At 42.7% G+C, this 20,256-nt stretch overlaps 1 protein-coding gene across 1 annotated transcript in view; it reads left to right on the top strand.

The window, feature by feature from the left end:
* The window catches only part of runx1t1 (RUNX1 partner transcriptional co-repressor 1), a 109,777-nt gene that overhangs the window by 60,424 nt on the left and 29,097 nt on the right, over positions 1 to 20,256 (top strand). The window contains exons 5-9 of the mRNA XM_087986527.1: positions 8,619 to 8,800; positions 9,429 to 9,679; positions 10,049 to 10,134; positions 13,476 to 13,674; positions 14,329 to 14,394. Coding sequence (XP_087842653.1) covers positions 8,619 to 8,800; positions 9,429 to 9,679; positions 10,049 to 10,134; positions 13,476 to 13,674; positions 14,329 to 14,394 — 784 coding nt within the window. The remainder of the gene's footprint in view (positions 1 to 8,618; positions 8,801 to 9,428; positions 9,680 to 10,048; positions 10,135 to 13,475; positions 13,675 to 14,328; positions 14,395 to 20,256) is intronic.

The following is a 20,256-nucleotide window of genomic DNA, read 5'->3' as shown; positions in this document are numbered from 1 at the left end:
GTAACATTCTCAGTAACACTCACACCACATCAGTGCTCACAGAACCAGACCTGGGAAAGCTGAATTGGCCTCTGATCAAATGCATTGTAGATCAAGCAAAATAATACTTGGAGTTCAAGGATTCAATTATGAGAAGAGATTGCACCAAGTAGAGTTGTATGCCTTGGAATTTAGAAGGTAAAGGATTCATTTCATTCTTATAAGGAATTGAGGGGAGCGAACAGCGTTGGTAAGAAAGGAACTATTTTTATTGATTGGAACCTCTAGCTGTAGGTGGGAAAAAATTAATAAAAGTGGAACCAGTTATCTTCAGAGTGAATTTGGGAAAAAAAACTGCATGCAAAGAGTGGTAAAATCGAAACTCTGCTCCTTAAATACCAATGAATCCTACATCAATTATGAAATTTAGAATCCAGATTGATAGATTTTGTTAACCAACAATATTAAGCAATATGAGGCAAAGAAACGTACACTGATTGATGTTTTATACTTGACATGATCACATTCAACAGCAAAGCAGGCTCAAAGGGCTAACTGGTTTTGACATCTCGTCACTGTTGCTGGTTAGGAAATGCTGAAGTCGATTCAGCAAGGTGCCACAAACAAAAATAAGATGATAGTCAGCAAATCTCTTCAGAGATGCTGGTTTAACATTTTTATAGGCTATTTTACATCTGTATAAAAAAGTCAAAAAGATCTCTATTTGAGGGCAAGGATGATAGGCAACATTCTCAGTAACATTCACACCACACAAGTGCCACCAGAAACCATCTTCAATGAACAGGAATCTAACTATTGCCCCTTGATGTTCAACAGCATTGTAACTGTTGACTTCCCTACTACAAACTTTCTGGTGGTTACCATTGACCAGAAACTGAACTGAACTAGTCCAATAAATAATGTAGCTACAAAAATAGGTCAGGCCAGGAATTTGGTGGTGAGTAACCCACCTCTTGTCTCCCCATTGCCGGTCCATCTTTTACAAGTCAGCAGTCTGATGGAAAGCTTGGATGATTGAAGTTCCAACAGTACTCAACAAGCTTTACACCATTCATGATAAGGTCAGGCAGCATCTAGGGAACAGGAGAATCGACGTTTCGGGCATTAGCCCTTCTTCAGGAATGAGGAAAGTTGGTCCAGCAGGCTAAGATAAAAGATAGGGTGGAGGGACTTGGGGGAGGGGCGTCGGAAATGTGATAGGTGGAAAGAGGTCAAGGTGAGGGTGATAGGTCAGACTGGGGTGGGGGCGGAGAGGTCGGGAAGAAGATTGCAGGTTAGGAAGGCGGTGCTGAATTTGATGGATTTGACTGAGACAGGATGGGGGGAGGGGAAATGAGGAAACTGGTGAAATCCGAGTTCATCCCTTGTGGTTGGAGGGTTCCTAGCCGGAAGATGAGGCGTTCTTCCTCCAACCGTCGTTTCGCTGTGGTCTGACGATGGAGGAGTCCAAAGACCTGCATATCCTTGGTGGAGTGGGAGGGGGAATTGAAATGTTGAGCTACAGGGTGGTTGGGTTGGTTGGTCCGGGTGTCCCAGAGGTGTTCCCTGAAACGCTCCGCAAGTAGACGGCCCGTCTCCCCAATATAGAGGAGGCCACATCGGGTGCAAAGGATGCAATAGATGATATGTGTGGAGGTACAGGTGAATCTGTGGCGGATATGGAAGTTTCCTTTGGGGCCTTGGAGGGAGGTGAGGGGGGAGGTGTGGGCGCAAGTCTTGCACCTCCTGCGATTGCAGGGGAAGGTGCCGGGAGTGGAGGTTGGGTTGGTGGGGGGTGTGGATCTGACGAGGGAGTCACGGAGGGAGTGGTCTTTACGGAATGCTGATAGGGGAGGGGAGGGAAATATACCACTCCCTCCGTGACTCCCTCGTCAGATCCACACCCCCCACCAACCCAACCTCCACTCCCGGCACCTTCCCCTGCAACCGCAGGAGGTGCAAGACTTGCGCCCACACCTCCCCCCTCACCTCCCTCCAAAGCCCCAAAGGAAACTTCCATATCCGCCACAGATTCACCTGTACCTCCACACATATCATCTATTGCATCCTTTGCACCCGATGTGGCCTCCTCTATATTGGGGAGACGGGCCGTCTACTTGCGGAGCGTTTCAGGGAACACCTCTGGGACACCCGGACCAACCAACCCAACCACCCTGTAGCTCAACATTTCAATTCCCCCTCCCACTCTACCAAGGATATGCAGGTCTTTGGACTCCTCCATCGTCAGACCACAGCGAAACGACGGTTGGAGGAAGAACGCCTCATCTTCCGGCTAGGAACCCTCCAACCACAAGGGATGAACTCGGATTTCACCAGTTTCCTCATTTCCCCTCCCCCCACCCTGTCTCAGTCAAATCCATCAAATTCAGCACCGCCTTCCTAACCTGCAATCTTCTTCCCGACCTCTCCGCCCCCACCCCAGTCTGACCTATCACCCTCACCTTGACCTCTTTCCACCTATCACATTTCCGACGCCCCTCCCCCAAGTCCCTCCACCCTATCTTTTATCTTAGCCTGCTGGACCAACTTTCCTCATTCCTGAAGAAGGGCTAATGCCCGAAACGTCGATTCTCCTGTTCCCTAGATGCTGCCTGACCTGCTGCGCTTTTCTAGCAACACATTTCCATCTCTGATCTCCAGCATCTGCAGACCTCACTTTCTCCTCAACCATTCATGATAAAGCAGTCCACTTGATTAGCACTCCATCCACCTTTTATTCACTTCCTTCATCAGTGGCACATAGTGGAAACAGAGTGTACCATCGACTGTATACACTTCAGTAACTCACCCAGTCTCTTTTGATGGTATCTTCGAAACCTGTGATCTCTGTCGTGTGGAAGGACAAGGTTAGCAGATACATGGATCACCATCCCCTGCAAGTGCCCCTCCAAGACATCAACCTTCCTAACTTGGAACTATGTAACCATTTTGTCTCTGTCACAAGGACAAACCCCTGGAGCTCCCTTCTTAGTAGCACTGTTGGTGTTCCTACACCTTGAGCTCTGCAATAATTTGTGAAGACTAGTCACCAGCAGCTACTCTGAGGCAAGGGGGGAGGGGGGGGGATAAACAAAAGCTTGCATAGCCAGCGATGTCCACATTCCATAATTTTTTTAAAAATCATGCAAGTTAAGAAATGGACAGCAGAGCTTTTGATGACCTTAGTTTTCAGAGGGGAGAATGCAAGAGGCCAGCCAGGATGCATTGTGATAGTGAGGTCTAGAAGTAACTGAGAGACAAAAGAATTTCAGCAGCCAATACTTACTACTGGAATTCTGGCAATGCATAATTATGTTTGTCATTGACTTGGTACACATTTGTTTATAAAATATTTAAGAAATTTAATGCACAGACCATTCATTTTATTAATTTGGAATGGCTTGGCCTTTCAGAAGTGTTACTAGTTGTCAAAGATTTATGAACATTTGCAATGTTTTTGGAGCAGCAAGAATCTGTTTTTCTTGTTGAAAGATGGTATTGTGGCAAACTGATATCATTAATATTCATTTTAGAATTATGCAATTACTTCCCTATTGATCTTGTAGCACTCCTATAGCCTGAGCTTTTTCTCTTGTTTTCTGTTAGTTGGACGTTCTCTTCCTTTCTTTCTCCACATCTCCTGAAAATATTGTTGCTTGCTGGAGTATAATTGCCTAATGAGTATTCCCTAGACAGGGCATGATGGAAACTCTTGACCCTCGATCTTTGCAGACTATCTCAATTCCATACTTCCATCTGGGGTCTTACATTGTAATGGTTTTCCTCACCCCCAAGCTAGTGGTACTTTGCAGTCCAAGGGCTCCAGTCAATCCAAAATTAGTCACTGTTTAGAAAAGCTGTTGTTCAGTCAACTTTATTTCATCTACAAGGAAGATCTACCTTCTCCCTCTTTGCGGTGTTTAATTATTACTTTAATTATCTAGCAGCTCTGTCTTCATTGCATGTCCATTCCTTTCTGGGTAGGATTAGGTCTGTATCTTCCTGATCATTCGATGAAGTTTCCTGTGCTCAGCAATTTATTTTGGAGTTGTTCTGGACTAGCCTTTCTCTATTCTTCACAATCATCTATGAAATCAGGCGACTGACTGTGTGGAGTTTGCATGTTCTCCCCATGTCTGCGTGGGTTTCCTCCGGGTGCTCCGGTTTCCTCCCGGTTTCCTCCCAAAGATATGCAGGTCAGGTGAATTGGCCGTGCTAAATTGCCCGTAGTGTTAGGTAAGGGGTAAATGTAGGGTTATGGTTGGGTTACGCTTCGGCAGGTTGGTGTAGACTTGTTGGGCCGAAGGGCCTGTTTCCACACTGTAATGTAATGTAATCTAATCTAATCTAAAAATCAGGTTCAGACAGTACCATCAAGGTTGAAACGCTTAAGTCTCTCAAAGCTTTTTTCGTAACTCAGCCTTTTGACACATTGAGATTGGTCATGTAACTCTTTACCTTCTGAAGCTCATGGCTCAGTGACCAGAATTGATGTAATCTAACTAGAGGACCACACTGTTTCCAAATAACTTAGTTTGATCTATAATTTACTGCTTTAGCTTAGTTTGACATTACATTGACTTTGCTCTGGTTTAATCTGATAAACATCTCATCCTTGAAAAACTGTATTTTAACTTCATCCTGGAAAATTTCATCCAAATCTGTGGAGAATACATATTGCAAATTTTCCTTTGTCTTCAGTATTTTTCATTTGTCTGCATTCAAATTTGTTTGGGATTGTTTGACAGATTTCTTATAATTTATAACTTACTACAAATTTTGTTAAATGCTCTTTACAATTTTTACGCCACCTCCGTTCCTTCTATTCTTACATATTATCCACGTGTTTGATCAATTTCTAGATCCAAATCAATTATCTAAATTAAAACAGTGGTCCCATTGGTGCTCACCATTTAATTTATATCTCTCCACCCTGACCTGACTCCTCAAATAAATATCTAAAGATTGTGTTTCAAATCTTGGATAAATTTCTTATCTGTATCTATTCTCAAATTTTTACCCTGAAAGAGTGATGGTCCTTCGTATGGAAATTTTGTTAACCATCTTTTGGAATCTTAAATGTAATAAGTGTCTTTCCACAGTTTCTTCACTGAATGACTTCGGTTCTTGTAGTGATGTGTTTGTGCAGTGGTGTTAAATGGAGAATTGCAAGGTATTAACCCTTCAGTGAAGAAGAAATTGTGATAAGTGTCCAAGTCAGAATTTACCAGGCTTGAATTGTTTAATTGTTTTTAGCATTAGTACTCTTACTCTACTTGGCAGCAGAGTTCATGAGGCTGCTTAGTGTTGCTGAAGTAAGTTAGTGAGTTATTGTTCTTGTGTAAAGAGTATATGTGACATCCACAGTGTGTCTTGAATGTGGAGAGGTGGACATTGAGCTCCATGGACTAGGATGCTAATCAAGAGTTAACTCTATCCCAAATGATATTGAAGTTTTTAAATATTATTGTGACAGCTCATAGCAAGCAAGAGGTATTACATCTAATACTTGAAATTTCATCATAATCCTGAATTGAGCCTTTTGAGGTGCAGAAGATGACCTACCAGTAAACATCCAACCACTATTATCCCTTTTTAGAGAAGCTATTGTTTTGATTGGTCAATCCAATTAAGTCAGTGATGAGCCAAGAGGATGTTTATGGTGGGCAGGAGCAAATTACTACAGATGCAGTACTGAAAACAACAAATGCTGGAGATCACAGCAGGTCACACAACATCTGTGGAGCGATAGCCAGCTAATGTTTCGAGTCTAGATTTCTGTTCTTCAGAGCTGAAATGAAGTGTGGAAGGGCCAGACTTTATGCTATAGTGAGAAAGGGAGGTGGCTGGAGTGCTGGGGGAGAAAGCATATGGATAGTTCAGCTGAAGTGATCGGAATGTGAGAATGGCAGAACAATGGTGCGTCTAACTGCCGGACTGGGAAAAACAGATGATCCCACTGGGGTAGAGAGAGGGAAGAGATAATGACAGAGAATGTAACAAGCAAAGCTAAAAGAAGGAATTGGTTTACAATTTGAAAGTGTTGAACTCCATATTGAGTCTGGAAAGTTGTAAATCACCAAGTTTGAAGATGAGATGGTGCTGTTCCTTTAAAAAAAAAGTGGTGGAGGCTGGTACGATTACAACATTTAAAAGGCATCTGGATGGGTATATGCATAGGAAGAATTTAGAGGGATATGTGCTGGCAAATGGGACTAGATTAATTTAGATTAATTCTGGTTGGCATGGGCAAGTTGGACTGAAGGGTCTGTTTCCATGCTGTACATCTCTATGACTCTTCAAGTTTTGTGTTGTGATTCATTGGAGCACTGCAGCATGCTGAGGACAGACATGTCGGCATGTGAGCAAAACGTTGTGTTAAAGTGATCGATTACTGGAAGGTCAGAACCTTGCTTGTGCACAAACTGGAGATGTTCTGCAAAGCAGTCACCCAGTCTGCGTTTAGTTTCTCAAGTGTAGAGTAGGCCACATTGGGTGTAGCAAATACGATGCACAAGATTGGAGGAGGTACAGGTGAAATGCTGCTTCACCTGGAAAGACCGTTTAGGCCCTTGGATAGTGAGCAGGAAGGTGGTGATGGGGCAGGTGCTGCACCTTCTACAGTTACATGGGGTGGGGAGGGAGGCTGCTGTTAGTGGTTGAAGAACGGACTAGTATGTCCCAGAGGGAATGATCCCTGTGAAATGAAGATGGGCAAGTGAGGGGGCGATGTGTTCGGTGGTGGCGTTCTGCTACAGTTGTCTGAAAGGATGGAGAATGATCCTTTTGAATGCAGAGGTTGGTGGGATGAAAAGTGAGGGCAAGGAGGACCCGATCACGCTGTTGTGATTGATGAGAAGGGACAGAGGCACAGGCGATATGTCAGATTCAGTTGAGGGCCCTATCGCAGTGGGAAATCACGGTCATGGAAGAGGTAAGCCACGTCAGCAGCACTGTTCTGGAAGGTGGCATCATCAGACTAGATATGATGTAGGTGAAGGAACAGGGCAAATGGGATGGAATCCTTGCAGGGCGTGGGGTGTGATGAGTTGTCATGAAGGTAGCAATGGAGTCACTGGTTTTGTAGTGAATAGCAGTGGACAGTTTAATCCCTGAAATGGAGACGGAGAGGTCAAGGAAGGGAAGTGTCAGAAATGGACAATGTGGAAGTTATAGAGGTGGAAATTGAAAGCAAAATGAACAAATCTTTCAAGGTCCTGGCAGGAGCATGAAGTAGCACCCAAGCAGTCATTGATGTGCTGAAGAGTTGTGGGAGGGGGACGGAGTAGGATTGGAACAAGGATTGTTCCACATACTCTTAAAGAGGCAGGCATAACTGGAACCCATGCGGGTCCCCATAGCCATGCCTTGACTTGGCAGAAGTGAGATGAATTAACGGAGAAATTGTTCAGTGAGAGAACAAGTTCAGCCATGTGGAGGAAAGTGGCGGTGGTTGGGGATTGTTCAGGCCTCGTGATCAAGTTGGCAATGACGGTATTATTGTAGGTAAGAGGTAATTAGTGGCACACAGTTGCTAGGCAATGCTAACTAATGTTGCTTGCCACAAGCAACAGTGCAAAGACACCACTAAGTTCAATGCAAACTTGTCAAAATTAGGGATGCTCTCCTGAGTTATATTTGAGAGCTGCAGTGACCACCTTTAATAAATGTATATCAGGCATGACTCCACCTATAGAAGATGTTAGTCTGACATCTCCATGCTTTTGAACTGTTGTGTCTATGGTTCTTTCATGCTTAAGGGTGAGGTCTGCTGACCAGAGGCTGTGGTGGAATTCAAATCCAATATTATGTGCCTGCATTTTCTGAGTGTGTAATGTTAACTGTTAGAATTGACTGAATGTAACCATGGCAGTATGCTGCAGGACTAACTTTTCAGAATAATGGTAATCTGGGACCTAAAGGTAATTATTGGTTTTGAGAAATCTGTATGGTTACCCAGACTGCCATGACTGACTGACTTGATTCTTGTTTCAATCCATGCCTTGGCCATTGCCAGTAGGACAGTTCCACATTCCCATATTATTTGTTCTATATGTATTTACATATGGGTATGTGTGAAACCTTTACTTTTTTCCAAACTACCAAGGATTATGCCATCTTCCTTTTGTGTTGTAAACCCTTGATTTTTATGTGTCTCAATTAAACTTGTACTTAGAGTGCATACATTGACCAACATTAAAATATTGCCTTACCTTATCCCTGTTCTGCTAGTCCGAACAGTGCTTGCAACCTCTCAGGAGCACCATCACTCTGACAACCAATTTGGCTGTTCCAGATCTAGTTTGGCAATTGCTTCCATGCTGCATTTTACTCCAGGAGTGACCCTGCCATTTTTCATAATTTATATGTATGTGAAACTCCAATGTGGAATTACAGCCAAATGGAACACATGCCCTACAGCATGATGCTACAGCAATTCATACTGACGAGCATCCCAGAGCTGAGAAGAACCCTGGGCGAAAACACAGCTTCCAAGGGCGCCAAATAAGTCATTGCGTTGTCAGGCCACTTTAGTTATTTGCTTATTCATTCAACTTTAAGGTCAGCTGGGGGCCTCGCAGTTCTCCCATGTGGCAGCGCTGACCGTGATATTGTTTTTTGTATCATTTTTCTCGCAGGCCAACCTGCCCCTGCTGCAGAGGGAGCTACTTCACTGCGCACGCTTGGCCAAGCAGAACCCAGCACAGTACCTCGCACAGCATGAGCAGCTGCTGCTGGATGCCAGCACCACCTCACCCGTAGACTCCTCCGAGCTGCTGCTTGATGTTAATGAAAATGGGAAAAGGCGAACTCCAGACAGGTGAGACAAATGGCAGCAATTTATCAACAGAATGGATTCTTTTCAAGCTGAAATTTGTCTGTGCAGATGCATCATTGGGGCAAAAAAGAAAGTATGCGGGTGAATGCTGACTTGTGCTTTTTTTTCCTCTTTCTTAAATTGCAACATCTTGCTTTCAACCGTGGAATTTTGGACTCAGGAAGTGTTCTTTCTTACTACTTTGAGTTAATTAATGTACCCGTGGCACTGTACTTAATCCTGTCTCTGATCTTTTTATGATGATAAGAAATGAGCAACTTGGAAAATGCTGGTTTAAGGAAAACAGCTGACAGTTTTGCTGCTTTCCTTCCTGCATATGGTCAGTTATGGATGGCTGGTTGCAGTGAGGTTGAGTCTATTAAAGCAGCTCGTTAAAAACATCATTTTGTTTCTCTATTATCACAGGGATGCCACAGTCATTGTACCTAGCAAAGTCTGATTCTTTTTTGTACATAAGAGTAAATACCGGATCTACTTGGAATAGAATTTAATAATGCTGTAATTAAGAGAGTTTCATTCTAATAACAGAGTGCTTTGTCAGGTTATAGCACATTATAGTAGCTAGACATTTCTTATGCGTTTATGTTTGACCATTTTGACAACTTTGCAGAACCAAAGAGAATGGCTACGATCGTGAGCCTTTGCACTCAGAGCATCCTAGCAAGCGGCCCTGCACTATAAGCCCCAACCAACGGTTTAGTCCAAATAATGGGTTATCTTACCAGCCCAACGGCCTGCCTCACCCAACACCACCCCCACCTCAGCACTACCGTCTGGATGATATGGCCATGGCTCACCACTACAGGGATTCATACAGACATCCCAACCACAGAGACCTCAGGGACAGGAACAGACCTCTCGGTGAGTATCAGTAGCGGATTTCTGTCAAACCATTCAAAAACCTATGAAATAACCATTGCATTTCCTTGATTTATTATCGAATGAACTGCCAAAGGCACTATAATGTACCAGATATCCAAAAAGATGCATTGTGTTGAGATGATATATGTTTATTATGACTAGTGAACATTGCAAGTGCAATGGGCCAAAGCTTGCCTATAGATATTTGTGGTAAACCAGTGTGCATGCTGAAGGATGGATGTGTCACTTTTATGTTAGTGATGAGAATTGCAGGGAGGTTATGAGTTACTTGATGGATAACATAAAAAAAAGGCATGTTTTTCAGAAGAATAGCTTTGGAAGTCTGAAATTATTTTCCACTGTTGGCAGGGATGCATGGCACCCGTCAAGAAGAAGTGATTGATCATAGACTAACGGATAGGGAATGGGCAGAGGAATGGAAGCACCTTGATCATGTAAGAAAATAAATCAATTTATTGGAAAGCTAACCTGAAGGGAAACAACTGCAATTTTATATTTACTCTAACAGGTACCTTGTGTGTTTGTTCTGTAAAGTCTGAATGATGCATATAATTCAGTGCTGTTTATGCGTTAAAGTACAGAAATTTGTGTCCTGTGCAAATACTAACATGGTGGTATTATGATCCCAACTGTTGTTAATACTGGATAAGTCAGATCCCAGAATGAAACCTGGCTTGATGGCCCCTAACCCCCTTTCTTCCCTTTGGAGGTCAGTTAGTGAACACATTTAGCACTTCTAATCCAAGCCTAAAGCTTCAATTAAACAAGAAAATATAAAACTACATTCCACTAGAGGAGGAGATCAGAAATGTTTCATTACAATCGGCAATATCCTTAGAGATACCAAAACCCCAGCAAAGATTAACCACTATTGTCACACCAAGGGTTCGACCTCAGGCTGGTATAGCTGCAACTGTTTTCCTGTCTTATGGTCCGCTTCCACAGCTGCCTGATGAAGTAGCAGCGCTCTGAAGGCTAGTGCTTCCAAATAAACCTATTGGACTATAACCTGATGTTGTGTGATTTTTAACTTTGTCCACCCCTGTCCAACACCAGCTCCTCTACGTCATGTTTACCTTCTGGCAGTGTCAAGGAGAAAGTGAGGTTTGCAGATGCTAGAGGTCAGTGTCGAGAGTGTGGTGCTGGAAAAGCACAGCAGGTCAGGCAGCATCCGAGGAGCAGGAGAATCTATGTTTCGGGCATAAGCCCTTCAACAGGAATCGTGAGCCCGTGATGAAGAGCTTATGCCCGAAACGTCGATTTTCCTGCTCCTCTGATGCTGCCTGACCTGCGGTGCTTTTCCAGCACCACATTTTTGATTTCTGGCAGTGTCTGTGCTATCACTAGGTGCTTTCCCTTCAGTTGGTTTCTTTCCTAAAAATACTTAAGATCAGACACAAAGGAATGGAACCTTTTATAGGGGTCTGAACAATATGGGCAATGGTGAAATTTGCGATAGAATCAACCAGCAATCCACCGAGACCTTTCTCAAGGTTGGGTGCATCTCGCTCCATCTTTTATGCTTTTGACAGGCAGCTAGAGAATTGTTCACTAGGCGACAGAGTTGTCAATTATGGAGGAATATTGTTTGTTAAGTGCCTTGTTAACAGCTCATCTTGCCTCATTAATATGCAGCAGCCTATTTTACCAAAGCTGCCAAACAAGCCAGCCATTGAGAAAATTGGATTTGAAAATCAGTGTGAGTACCTGGTGAATTCAGCTTATTGCGTGCTGTGAGGGCCTCCATGTTGGACACCGTGCCCCAACAGCATCGCACACAGGCATTGGAACTGGATTTGATGGCCCATCTACTGATGGGATGCCCCTGCACATTGATGCTACACCTCAGGCTACATCGGGAACAATCATTGCGGTGCTGTGCACCCTGGGATAAGTACCCAGTTCAAAAACTGGACCAAGCTGTACCCCAGGGCTCTTCACTTGCTGTTGTAGGACTCACCCATTCTGAATCTACCTGGATGCTCACAGCATCTCTGCCTCATGTTGCCTTGCCTTGTCTTTTTGTATGTTGCCCCCTCAGCCAGAGATACTACGCTCGTATTACTTCTGTTGTTTAGCAGAGGCACGAAGGTAGGAAGTGTAACATGGGTGGCTGTAGGCCTCCGTTAAGTCAAAGGCAATATCTTTAAGGGATCCTGGCAGAGTTAGTCAAGGGCAGTCTCCGAAGCCGAGGGTCAGTCAGAGTCAAGGTGGCTTCCACGAACAGGATGAGGAGAGAAACATTACGCAGCCCACCACCCGTCTTGACTCTCTGTGCTTATTGCGGGCAGTTTTCCTTCTGAAAAGAGAGAAATTAAGGGAGATGAAAGAGGGTGGCACAGCTGTTAAAGTTGGTGCGGTGAGGTATCCTGTGTGAGTGAGTGGGCTGCACAGAGTGCAGGCAGGGTTAGTGGGATTGGGGTGGGTGACAGCAACCCAGGGAAAATGTTGGTGAGCAGAAGTGATAGTAGTAGTGTATGAGTCTAAGTGGGAGGTGGGTACAGCATTAGAGATGGTGTTAGTGTAAGGCAATGGCTGAGGCTGGGTGGCAACCTCCAAGCAGGCTGCGAAGGGGAACAGCTCTTCCTGGCTGGGGATAAGGATGTGCCACCCCATTCAGCAAGACCTCTGGATCCCAGGTTCCAAAGTGGGAGAACAATTTCCCCGTGTCATCCATGTCCAAGACAAATACCAGGAAGTATGCAGTGCAGGTCAAGCGCAGTGGAGGCTGGGACGTTAAATATCTTCAAGGCAGAGATTGATAAATTCTAGATCTCTCAAGGAATTAAGGGCTATCTGGAGAGTGCGAGTAAGTGGAGTTGAAATGCCCATCAGCCATGATTAAATGGCGGAGTGAACTCGATGGGCTGAATGGCCTTACTTCCACTCCTCTGTCTTACGGTCTTATGGACTGCTTGTCTGGGTGCACAGTGCGCTTTTGAAGTAGGGTGGGTGCAAGGTTTGCCTGTTAGTTCCAGAATATCAGCTGAATGGTGGCTGGTAAGATGGGGTTGGAAGGGATGCCATAGTGATGGTGGAGTAAGTAGATACGGAGTAGAGTTGGATAAGAAGATATGGTGAGAAAACTTAATCGACTTAACAGCAAAATAAAATCAACACAACTCACACTTGACCAAAAAATACGTTCAGTTTCAGCCCAAGTTTCTGAAACTCAGATTGCAGCAGTCTTGCTGGATTTATCACTACCCTGTTTAGCAATCTAGCATCCACTTTCTCATGCACACTGCCTCCTTTTTTGGACTTTTTTTCGTCTCTTTGGGTCTCTGAACCCATGTCACTAAGCAACACAGTTTTTCTGCTTTTTTAATTCGCTAAAGTACTTCCCCATCTCTTCAATGTTTGTAAACCTCATTGAGCATGTACGCAATCAAAATACAAACGGTTCTCCAGATTCCTTGTCACCAAGCTCACAAGGCTAACTCTAAGAAAATTAAACTAAAAATTTCTCTTCCTTTCTTAACATGCAAAATACGAAATATACATTAAACTTAATGTTATACTAGCAGTGTAAATATGCTTCATTTGGAATACTGTAATCTTTCACTTCCCAATTAAAGTTTGCATCTCCTCCAATCATACACTTTAAAGGTATTTAAATCTGTTAAATCTTGGCAATAGTTTTAGCTTTTAAACTGGGAATAATAATGGAATCATTAACATGTGACTGTGTATGAAGTTCTGATGTGATCTTACTACATGTAAACATGCGACTAGGTTTACTGGCTCATAGATACATCTCGACATGTTGTTTCAGCTTTTAAACTGTATCATGGACATGGTAGAGAAGACGAGGCGGTCGCTTACGGTCCTTCGACGATGTCAGGAAGCTGACCGTGAGGAGCTCAATTACTGGATCAGGCGGTACAGTGATGCAGAGGATATAAAAAAAGGTAGTGGCAGCAGCAGCCATTCCAGACAACAGAGTCCTGTGAATACAGATCCTGCCCAACTAGGTAACAGTCATTAGGTACCATAACCTACTCTTTAATTTGGTGCAGTAAAGCTCATAATGCTGCCATTACACTGTTAATGTGGTGCCAACTTCACATCATAGAGTAACATCCCCAAATCTATCACCACTATACCTCCTTTATCTAATAGGGTGACATGACACAATCATTGTTTTGTGTTGGCTTCACAAAACAGCTGATGTTGTCATTGGACCACAAAAGTCCCAACTTCTTCACTCTGTCTTCACCGTCCATTCCCAGTCTCATAGACACCTCAGTTTAACGGATCAAAATATTTGCAGTTATATGAAGCAAATGAATCCTCACTGAATCTTCCAGTTCCTTCTGAACTTAATGCCTGATGCACATATCTGTACTGGTCAGAGCATCAAAAACAAAATGGAGGACATTTATTGCTTCTCACTGTAATGGTTGACATGAATGAGCCAGTCCCAATTAATCTGCCTCAATCTTAGACATTCCCTGAGAGATAACAATGGAATGAAAAAATTTATTACTTGTCATACTCCACTCTATCAATTTGTGAAGTTTCCAACACTGTACCTAGTATTGGAGGAAATCATCTGTTGAAAATGCATTCGTGAATTTACCCAGAAATCACCTTTGATCACAGCACATATATTTTTCTTTTTCCAGATTCCCATCGGGAGTTCCTTCACAGACCATCTGGCCACCTGCCAGAGGAAATATGGAAAAAAGCTGGTAAGTGTTAAAGAAAGGAGAGAGGGGAAAAATAGGGTGTCTGTGGTGATATATGGATCTCAGTCACATTACAGTATGGTGAGTTCTTATTCAGTCTCCACACTAAATAAAAAAAAAAACCTGGACTTTATCTCTTTGTGGAAGCCATGGATTGAGAGGTCATAAGAGACTGTCATGAGTTTCCCTTGAACAAAAATGTGAGATTGCCAGTTTTTGCTCATTCCAGAGTTTGGGAGTGAAATTACAGGAATGTAAGACTGGATAGTTCAGTGGTTAGCACTGTGCCTCACAGTGTCAGGGACCCAAGTTCAATTCCACTGTTGGGTAACCATCTGTGTGAAGGTTGCACATTCTCCCCCTGTCAGCAAGGGTTTCCTATGGGTGCTCCAGTTTCCTCCCACAGTCCAAATCTGGGCAGGTTAGGTGGATTGGCCATGCTAAATTGCTTAGTATCCAGGGATGTGCAAGCTAGGTGGATTAGCCATGGAAAGTGCAGGGTTACAGGGATACTGTAGTTGGGTGGGTCTGGGTGAGATGCTCTTCAGAGGGTCAGTATGGACTCGTTGGGCTGAGTGGCCTGCTTGCACAGTGTAAGGATTCCATGAAAACTTTGGGATGGTGTTTACATGAGGTGCCTGGGGTGCTGCCTGCCAGCTGGAGACCCACAGAATCTCTGCATCACCTCTTTTCAGGAAAGCCTCTCGCATTCATTGTCAATCAGGCACGTAACTGAACAGCAGCAAACCTTTCCTAAAGGCCCCAATGGTGCAGCGGGGATTCCACCGATGGAGACCTGCAAAGGTTTTCAATGTTTAGTTGTGCCATTGTGGAGCTGCCAGTATTGCACCCACCCAGTCCAAATGTGCCTAGACATAAGTGAGTTACTGTTAGAGAAGGGTCAGCAACAAGAGTAAGGGGGTTGGCTGTCTCTAGACAGACGTTGAATGTCTTTTGAATGAATAACCTTACCCAGAAGCCCAAAGCAACCATGGTAAGGTTAACTTTCTGAGGTCCGCATTTGGTGAATCCACTGCTCGTCACTGGGTTAAGAACAGTGTTGTCAGGATGAGGCTTTTAAGAGGGTATTAATTGCCCACTAATGACTTTAATTGGCAGTGGACCAGGAATGTTGTACATTGGCTTTCCACTTAGTCAGCATCACAACAGGAAACTGGCATGGGTCCCCAGCTGCCAGCCTTCCACCTGGTTCAATGCCACCATCTTGCAGCCTAAACCATCATAGGGAGGCGATTGTATTGCACTCCTGATTTTCTGAATGTTTAGTTTTAGGAATAGTTATGGGTCATTGAGTTAAACAATCATTTTGCTATATTTTTGTTGGAAGAGGAATGCATCCAGTGATCATCCACATTACACTGGTAGGGTCTCAGTTTTTGTATCAACTCATTCAGAGATGTTATTACACAGCTCTGGAGCAGATGGGACTTGAACCCTGGTCTCTTTGTCAACCGTCACTACCACTGGACCACATGAGGCCATTTTGTATTTTAGGCAGTTAACATCAGCAACAGTTAATTGCTTTGCCGCTCTGGAAAATTGTTTTAAATCAGCGGATTATGAACTATCAAACATGATCCGTTGTAACTTCTATTTGTGTAGCACATTCAACATAACTCCAAAGCACTTCAGAACGTTTTACTGAGCAAATTGGACAGCAAGTTCCTCAGATGATGTTCAAGCAGATGGCCACAGACGAGGAGGTAGGTTTGAAGGTGAGAGGAGAGTTGCAGAGGGTTTAAAGAGGGAGTTTCAGAGCTTAAAGTTTCAATAGTTAAAGGTGCATCAACCAGTTTTGGAGTAATTTAAAATGGGCTTGCTTCAGAAGCCAGAATTATAAGGATGCTGTTGGGCAAATGGGACTTGGTGTAGGTAAGGTCATAGCCGGTGAGTTTTGGATGACCTTATTTGAGGGCAGACAGTGGGAGGCCACGCAAGAGGCCTGCAGATTAGTCAAGGTCAAAGTTGAAATATAACTTAAATGGGAGTTTCAGCAGCTGAGCTGAGACAGAGCAAATCTGAACAATATTACTGAAGTCGAAATAGCTGACATTAGTGATGGTATGAGTATTTTATTGGAAGTGCGCCTCAGGGTTAAATAAGACATGGAGGTTGCGAACTGTCCTGTTCAGTCTGGGGATTGTAGCAGGGAACAAAGACAATGACTTTCTACTTCCAGTTTTCAGTCAGAGAAAAAGTTTGCTCAATTTGTACTAGATGTCAGACGAGGTGTTTGATAATTTAGCAACTGTGGAGGAGGCTAGAAAGGTGGGTGGCATCAATATACACCTGAAAAATACAGCTCTGACTGTCACCCAAGGGCAGCTTGTAAATTGGAAGGGCTAAGGTACATCCTTAGGAGCATTGAAGGTAACAGAGGGAGGCAAGAAGAGAAACAATTGCAAATGATTTTCCAGCTACAATTAAATAAGGATGGAACCACAAGAGTGCAGTCCCACCCAAGTGAATGTCCATTGAAGGCTGATGGTGTAACCAACCTATTCAAAGGCTGCGAAAAGGTTAAGAAAGGTGAGAAGCATAGAATCCCTAAACTGGGGGAGCAGGCCATTCGACCCATTGAGTCTGCTATGACTGTCCAAAGAGCAACCCACCCAGACCCATCCCCTACTCTATCCCTGTAACCCTGCATTTCCCATAACTAATCCACTAGCCTGCACATCATTGGACACTATGGACAATTTAGCGTGGCTAATCCACCCTAACCTGCACATCTTTGTACTTTGGGAGGAAACTGGGGCACCTGGAAGAAGCCCAAACAGACACTGGGAGAATGTACAGACGCCACACAGGGAGTTACCCAAGGCTGTGAGGGGCCAATGCTAATCACTAAGCCATTTTGCTGCCCCAAAAGTAAGGATGGATCCTTAATTTTGTCATAATCACATTTGTAACTTTAACAAGAGCAGTTTTGCTACAATGGCAAGGGTGGAAATGCACTTGCACACCTCATACTGAAAGTACCATCTTCGGTTTAATATGGGCAGAGCTTAGCATTGATACAGATTGTTGTAATGTTGCTTGTCTGCACTGCAAACATATCATGAGTCTATTTGCTGGAGCCGATCTTTCTTATTTGTACTCATCTGGCTTCTGATAATGAGTGTGGAAGGATGCCTACACCATGTACTCAGCAGAAGATAGATTTGGACTTGATTGAACAGTAAAGATTTGTTATATATTGGCCAGTTGCATGACATCTAAGGTAGTGACTCTCTCTTGTGAGATATTATATAAAAGTGATGTTGCACTTTACTACTTTAGCCACATACTCATAAAATCAAAAAAGAATCTGAAGCACTGTTTAAGAAATGCTACACAATTCTTGGAGGACACTGTTTAGCTTCTCCCTGAACAGTCCTGATGGGCTTATCTACAGTATTAATTCACCCTTTCGGGTACTGTCTGTCTCATGCAACACAGACGATTATTATTAAGCTTGAAATCAGAAGTGTCAGTCTCACGATGTAAATCTACATGAAAGAATTATGACAACAATGGAGTGATTCAAATTCATAACAACTGGAACAAATGCTCATTTCATCTCGACATGGGCCACAAATACTCCGCTTCACATGAGGGACAGCAGCAGCTAGATTTTATCACAAGATTTGTCACCATCAATCCCTAAATGCTCCCAAATCTCGGGAACATAGATAATACAAGCACTGTGTTGTCAGTGGGCATTGCATCTCACACAGTAGTAGCTGATCTCTCCCATCTGGGACATCACAGTGGAAAGAATGTCCAACAACTGTGAATGATAATCACATCGCTAATAATTGCTGCCCCTGCAGCTTTCTTTACTATGATGAGCTTTTTTTTTGTCCAATGCTAGCCCACCACAGGATGGGATTGCACTTTAAATTACAGGGGGTTTTGGAAACCTCCTGCTATACGCCTTCTGGTAAGTAACATCCCAGATTCTGGGCTATGCAGTTAGCCCACAGGGAGTTTAGGAAAATAGTCCACGTCAGGATACAGTGTACACCAACAAATTGATGTCATCAACTATACCAACAGACAAGATGGAATCTGTTTCTACATGGATATTTCTGTGCAGTTATGAAATTGGTGCAGTGTTACCTGTTTTACTAAATGAATGAATCCCTTTCATTGTACGGATCAACTTAATTTTTTTCAAATATGGTTATCTGGAACTCCCTCGTAGCCTGTCTGTTATTTCTAACTATGAGCTTTTGCGGTTTAAAGCTGCGCCCCATTATCTTTTGTTTCAGCGTTCTTCTGCACAAGGCTCTTGATGCTACTTTTGTCAGACAAAGAAAGATAATTGTCGTGCACTGCATATTTAATTTATTGCACGATGGCCTACGTTTGCATTTCTCTGGTGGCTCATTGAGTATTGTCGCCATCTGGCATGGTACTGAGTTGATAGAGATCAGGAACGTCCCAGGTTCAATCGTCGGTCTCTAGTAGGTTAGCTGATCTCTATTTTGTACAGCTTATTAACACTTGCAAAGAATGCACATTATGGATAAGGTGTAGAAGGGCTCCCAGCGTGTGTATGAATTACTGCAGCAGGATTGGGAGAAACACAAGCAGAGAAAATTCTAAAAAGCAAAACTCTGTAAACTTGATTACTTTCATTATCAAAATATTTATTCTATGACTGCAGGTAATTCATTTGTGTTAGGATGCCCTTTCTCGTGCTTTTTTTATATAATGAGGTCCAGATTCCTGTATAACCAGACTATTTCACATTCGTTTTATTTATCTTGCCATTTCTGAGAAGATGAATAATTTTGTTCATTTATAGTTTGACAATTAATGTGTATGTCTTAAACAAAAATTGGATATTGAATTTTTTTTTGGCGTTAGGTGCTGAATCTTAAAATGGTCCAAGTGGTATATTTTAAATTTATGTTGATGTGCTGACTTTTGAAAAATAAACACATTGTAGCATAAGGTTTGCCTGTTTAGAATTGTAGTTTTGAGGAAAAGTTGAATGCTTATTTGTAATTTGCAGGAATTATTCAAGCACATTACTGACATCCCACCAAATCTCTTTACTGATCCCATGTGCCAGTGAGGCTCGAATGGAAATGCATAATTTTAATATAAATTGCCTGATTTGCATAGACAATTAGTCAAGCTACAGTTCTGATCGTAAGCAAAATTGTTTTTCTGTTTTGCCATTGAGTGAGAATTTCAAATCACCTTGAATATTTGCATTAAGATTGACAGAGGTTGGAAGGTGATTTTCTTTTAAAATACACCACACATGTATGTGCAGAATTAAAATGTGTATTTTTAAAATGCTCCACTTTATGTGCAGAAAATCGCATGGGTTTTAAGGCCATTTTTCAGGGTAGACAGGTATGTGCATTGCCTACATTTCTAACTGAAGTGTATATCAAAGTAATATTTCCATATGATATGTGCTAGGAGTATGAAACAGCCCAAATTCAGGTTAATATTAAGTGTAAGTACATACTGCATCTGGCAATCTTATAAAGTTTTTAAGTTGTATTTTAATAAATGATATGAAAGCATACGTACCTTACTAAAGCCACAGTGTGGTGTGCAGCTCACATTGGTAGGTTAATGATAAGCATAGAGAATTTTTTATTCTTATATATTTCCATATCTTCTGCACCAGAGAAGGTATATACTCATGATCAAATAATTTTCACAGTGTTTTATTCCTAAGTCAACAAAATAGCATGAAAAAATATATTAAGCAGATAGTGAAACACTTCCATAAAACATGGCATAATCAGTTCTAATAGGGTGTTAATTTGTGCAATATACCAGCTAATAATTAGTTCTTATTAAATATTACATTAATCATTGTCACTTAGCTTT

The sequence above is a fragment of the Chiloscyllium plagiosum genome, unplaced genomic scaffold (genome assembly GCF_037043375.1).
Source record: "Chiloscyllium plagiosum isolate Xiang-an unplaced genomic scaffold, Cpla_swu_hap1 HiC_scaffold_4, whole genome shotgun sequence".
Lineage (NCBI taxonomy): Eukaryota > Metazoa > Chordata > Chondrichthyes > Orectolobiformes > Hemiscylliidae > Chiloscyllium > Chiloscyllium plagiosum.
Note: the sequence above shows the minus strand (reverse complement) of the source record. Positions and strands in the feature narration are given on the sequence as shown.